The 5,735-nt window shown below is 47.6% G+C and overlaps 1 protein-coding gene across 1 annotated transcript; it reads left to right on the top strand.

Moving 5' to 3' along the window:
• Nucleotides 1-1,796: 1,796 nt before the first annotated feature.
• LOC308609912 (homeobox protein prophet of Pit-1-like) lies at nucleotides 1,797-4,411 on the top strand (the record flags this gene model as incomplete). The annotated part of the gene is made up of 3 exons (XM_081259184.1): nucleotides 1,797-1,905; nucleotides 3,095-3,327; nucleotides 4,073-4,411. The coding sequence occupies 3 exons, from the start codon at nucleotides 1,797-1,799 to the stop codon at nucleotides 4,409-4,411; spliced, it is 681 nt and encodes a 226-aa protein (XP_081115310.1).
• Between the last annotated feature and the right edge of the window lie 1,324 nt (nucleotides 4,412-5,735).

Consider the following 5,735-nt stretch of genomic DNA (forward strand, 5'->3'; position numbering starts at 1 on the left):
CTTGTGAAGACACAGAAGGTGGCTGTCTGTAACCCAGGAAAAGTCTCTTAGGAACTGAATCAGCTGGCACGTTAATCATGGACTTCTCAGCCTCCAGAACTGTGAGAAATGAATACCTGTTGTTTTAGCCACCTTGCCTTTGGCATTTTATTATGGCAGCCAGAGCTGATGAAGACAAGTGTACAGTCAGTTCTCTTGGGGATCTTGTTACAGTGAAAATTCTGATTCAGTAGGACTGAAGTGAGGCCTCAAATCTGACATTTCTAACAAGCTCTCATGTGCTGCTTATACTTCTGATCCATGGATCATATTGTAAGCCTCAGGATCCTGGACGATTACCATGTTTTTCTGTCTTGAGTTGTTCTTTTAAAGAATGTGTGTGAAGGATTAGCATAACCTTGGGGATCAGACAGTCCTATGAGTACAGTGTGTTCCAAGGGGATTAAGGTGCCCTCATTGATTCAGTCTATTCTGACATTTCAGAACTTCATGGCGGGGGACAGGGATAATCTCCTAGTTGAGGTTGAATACTCTAGGTTTCAGTGTGTCCTAGAGAACCCTAGAGTCCTAGGATATTGGGCTGTCTTTAAGGGTCAGGATGTCCTACGGATGTCAGAATGTAGTTCCTAGATCTAAGTAATCTCAAGAATCAGAGTACTGCGTGTGTCAGGGTGTCCTGACTGCTAGCAATGCTGGGTATGTCAGGGTTTCCTTGAAGAATCAGAATGTCGGGATGTCATGGGAATCTCAGTCTTCTGCAGAGTCCTGAGGTCCAGGGAGATAAGGATGCACCTGGAATACAGATGCTCTTGAGGGTAAGTGTTCTCTGATGGTCTGGGTGACCTTGGAGGGTCAGGGAGTCCTCGGGGGTTCTGAGTGAATGAGGAGGTGACATTTGGGAGAAGAAAACAGAAAGTACTTGAGAACTATGGTGTCTGGGAGACTCATCCTATGGTTCAGGTTGTCCTGACGGGGTGTCCAGTGTATTCTGAGAATCAGGATATTTAGGAGGGGCCAGAATGTACTTGTGTTTTTAGTTTTTTAGCTTCCTGGAAAGAAGTCTTTGGGAATCACCCACGTACTAAGACACAAGGCAGGACCTACTCCTCATCTCCATTTGCACAAACTCTCCCTCTCCCTCTCCCATCATCATGAGGTTCTGAGGAGGAGTCTCAGGAGGAATGCATTTTCTCTTCCTTCCCCTGCCTGCTCCCAGGAGGGGATTTAACAGGACAAAAGAATTTGGTCCTCTGGGAATATGAGCTCTTGGCCCCAGTCCCTGGACCCTCCAACAGAGCACCTTCCCTCATCTGGCTTGTGATCCTCCCCTGATGATGGGGGCTCTGGCGACCAGGCAGTGATTGGATGGGCTCACAGGGGTGAGGAACAGGTCACTCCTCCAAGGCTCAGGGAGAAAGAGTTAGTGTGGGATTGCAAGCTGGGAAAGTAGGCAGCTGAGAGCAAAAGGAGAGAACGGCATCCCAGAGAGAGAAGGTGCAGGGGGAGAAAAGTGCAGACTAAAACAGAGAAACAGGGTGAGGGCAAGGCAGAATGAGATGATACTCAAGCAAAGGAATGGGGAATTAGAAATAGAAAGAAAAGTTAGAAAAAAGGAGATAGAGAAAAAGGTCTATCTATCTATATCTACACAGGGAGAGAGATTCAGAGAGAGGTATAAACAGGGGGAAAGCAGTGAAATACAAGGCATAGAGGGGAACAGAAACAGAGAAAGACTGATCCAGAATCAGAGACTTAGGGACACGAGACTGAGCTGTCTTTGGTCTTTGTTGTGAGCCATGGATGCAGAAGGGAAGAGTGAGCAGGGTAAACAAAAGAAGGGGCGAGTTTGCAGCAGTCTCTGGCCCGAGGGCTTTGCAGCCGCTGGGACTTTGACCTCCACAGTGGGTGAGTGAATCTCTGAGGTGGTCCTGAGGAGACAGCAAGTGTGCATGCTCCATGCTCAGGCTCTGTGGGGCGATGGTTCACCACGAGGAAAGTGAAGAGGAGAAATAAAAAACCAGAATCCTAGAATGTTAAAAACAAGGGAATCTTAGAACACATGGGACGATACAACTCCTTTGCTTTACAGAGTGGCACACTGAGACCCTGACGGATGAGGAGGCAGCAGAGGCTGAGCTAAAAGCTGTCTCCTCACTCCTGACCTCCGAGTTTGCTCACTGCACTGCTTTCTCCAAGGATGAGAGTTGGAGGGGCCAGGGCTTTGGATCCGAGGAGAGCAGGGGGCTAAGTTCAACAGTGAGCACTGCGTAGGGACTACCGCCTAGGTCCCCATGGGGATGGGATCCTCACTCCAGATATCTTTTCTCAGTGTGTGCCTCCCAGGTGTTTCCTTTTGCTCCTGTTCTCTATTCCCCAGCTGGCTCTCAGACTAATTAGTGTGGGGGCTTAGTGAGTCTGTAGGGAGAAGAGGCAGGCCTTTCCCACGAGCTCAGGTTCCTGCAGCCTGGTGGCCAGGCCAGGACTGGGATAGGGGAGAAGATGAAATGTATGTGTGAGGAGGGTGTGTCTGAGCGGAAGAGTGAGGAATGTTTCATCTTCCCAGGTGGAGGGAATAGGACAATGGGAACAATATAAAGGTTTAAGTTGCATGTGAACCATGAGAGCAGGGAGCAAGTCATAGGGGTCTTAGACAGAGACCTGGGCAGTTTGTTAGGTTGTCAGAGCGAATAGGAGATCCACAGGGTGAGACCCAGGAAGGTGGTATGTGTGCTGAGAGAGATGAAAGGCTATGGAGGGGCATGCCTTACATGGGGATGCATCTGGGGGAGTGTAATAGGGAGTGGGCACAAGGTGCAGAAGTGAGGCAGAGGGAGCGTGAGTGCCTAGGACAAGTGAGACTGAGGGGCGGACTTCATGTGGAGAGGGAAGCATGGGTTAAGGGAATCAGAAGTGAAGCAGGGCCAAGGCTGAGCTGGATTCAGCTAATTCTGAAAGCTGAAGAATTTCTGGTCAGGGCAGAGTATATGAGTAATACACTGGGTCCTAGTAGAATCTGCGGGTTCCAGCATATGTGGTCTGGGATGGATGGGTGGATCCATGTGGCAGCAAACTCTCCCTCCCCCCTCCTTCTCAGACATGAGCACTCAGCCCTACAGGAACCTCTCTGGTGTAGGAGTGGGGAGACCAAGTCTTTGCTCACAAGGAGAACAGAGGGGTCGCCCACATTCCCGGCGCCGCCACCACACCACCTTCAGTCCAGCGCACTTGGAACAGCTGGAGTCAGCGTTTGGGAGGAACCGCTACCCTGACTTTTGGGCCCGAGAAGGCCTGGACCAGGACACAGGTCTCAGCGAGGCCAGAATCCAGGGAATGGCCCAGGATCCCCCGCCCACCATCCCCTGAAGAAATGCAGATTTGGTGATTGGGAAATACTGGGGCATAAATTAATTCTCAGGGCACCATAAACCTAACCCAAATGTTCACCAGAACAGAGTCTTACCCAACAGTCAGCATAACCTCATCTACGTCAGGAATTTCACTGGAGTTTAACCTTGGAGCTAACCTAATCTAACTTGAATTTCAAAGTCAAACCCCAACCTTAACAGTGATGTGAACTCCAACAGAAATTCAATCCTAACTATTCACACATGGATGTAACCTTGTCCCTAACCATGGTCTTGAAACTCAACCTGATGCTTGCTCAATTCTAACCATAGAGTTACTTAATCTTAAGAATAAACTGTACCCTAAATCTAACTTGGTCTGTAACAATTAAACTCATCCATAGTCTTAGTCTCTGATAACCCTAGAGGAAATTTCCCATTCTCTGTGGAGGTGAAATGCCACTATGTCATGTTTATCTCTTTCTTTTTACAAGTTGACATTTCTTACTCACCCAAAGTTGTAGCAGGGCAAATTTACATATGGATTGGGGGAATGGTGTGGGTCTTGCTTTGTCACTAGTCCTTGTTCAGCTATGCCTTCTGCAAGAGCTTTACTTCCTCTGGGGATGTGGGGGTGTCTTATGCCCTGTACCAGTCTGTAGCCGCATATGACAATGCCACGTATTTGAGAGAGGGGCTCTAATGTGGCTATTCTCCCTCCTCCTCAGGTCTGGTTCCAGAACCACAGGCCTAAGCAGAGGAAGCAAGAGCGGTCACTGCTCCAGCCACTGGCCCATCTGTCTCCTGCCACCTTCTCCGGTTTCTTGCCTGAGTGCCCTGCTTGCCCCTACTCCTACCCAACACCACCTCCCCCAGCGACCTGCTTCCATCACCCCTACAACCATGCCCTTTCCTCACAGCCTTCCACTGGTGGTTCCTTTGCTCAACCCCACCATTCTGAAGACTGGTACCCCACCCTGCACCCAACCCCTGCTGGTCATCTGCCCTGCCCTCCACCCCCACCCATGCTTCCCCTCAGCCTTGAGCCACCAAAGTCCTGGAACTAAATTTAAACAAGTACTGATAAGGTAATTTCCCAGCCTGTGACCCTCACAAAACAGAGAAAACTGGGTGGTTTCCTTTCCTTCTAAGGGCGAAGTAGAAATATGGTGAATGACTGCTCAGAGACTGGGAATGTTAAAATGGGAGATCATGATGAAGGCTCACTGAGCTGATTAATTGAGTGAACTTAAGGAGGTGAAACTACTGGAAGATATAGGTAAAAAGCCCCAGTGGAGGTGATTGGTGGAAAAGTGACATCGAGGGTAGCAGTGGTTGCTGCTGGTGGCCGGAAATGGTTGAAGGGGATAGAACTTTTGGGACTTCACTCATTGAGATCACAGTTGAGGACCTTCATCCCCATTGTTTCTAGCTGATTTCAATAAGGCTTTTGCTTTAAAGTCTACCTATACATCCCTTCCCCGTCACCACCATCCAAATCCATCATTAAGTTTTATTCATTCTATCCTGGAAATAGCTCTTGAAGTTATTCCTCTCCTTTCTGTTCCAACAGACACTTTCCTTTTTCTGGCCCCACGTTTTCTAATTAATCCTCCGCCTTGGTTCCCTTAGCTCCAGTCTTCCCCACTTCCAAAAGGCTTTGTAAAGCTGATCATCAAATATTAGCTCTCCAGTGTTTTATAAACAATAAATAAGTAATACCTGATTTGCTAATCCTGTAACAGTCTTCAGCGTTACCTTCAACGTAACTTTTAAGTCACCTGCATGTGGCTTTGTTATTGAGCAAGGGCTCCTGTGACTACAGCACCGAAAGGCAAACTCTGACAGCTGATGTTTGCAATAAAGTAAGGGTTTATTGCAGGGTGCCAAGCAAGCGAGTGGGAGACAAGCCTCAGATCTGCTCCAACTTGGCCTTTGGGTTGGGAGTGTTTTTAAAGAAGAAGAAAAAAGATGTTGGGATTAACTATCATCTTGTGACATCTCTTAATCATAGTTGTGGAAGTCAGGATGTTTCCAGTTTACAATTCTCTAGCCAACTGGGGGATCTGTGAGCTCATCCTGTTCTGGAGAAACAACCTGATTTTGTGTGTTAATGATGATATCTACAACAGCAATTTTAGTACATTAATGATGTTATAGACAATAGCAATTTTAGTCATCTGATTCTGTTTGATTAGTGTTCATTTAGCACAGGATTGAGGTCAGAAGAGGCAAACAACGGAATAAAGTTTTGAGTAGAGAGATTAATCAGAAACTCACAAAGGGAACTCAATTTTAGAGGGGCTCAGTTTCAGTTTGTGAGAGAGAAGAAACAATTTGATTAAGGGCAAACTTTTCCAAGAGCAAACCGTGAGTCTTGAGGTTCATAAG

The sequence above is a fragment of the Mesoplodon bidens genome, assembly GCF_964165515.1.
Source record: "Mesoplodon bidens genome assembly, contig: HAP1_SCAFFOLD_92, whole genome shotgun sequence".
Lineage (NCBI taxonomy): Eukaryota > Metazoa > Chordata > Mammalia > Artiodactyla > Ziphiidae > Mesoplodon > Mesoplodon bidens.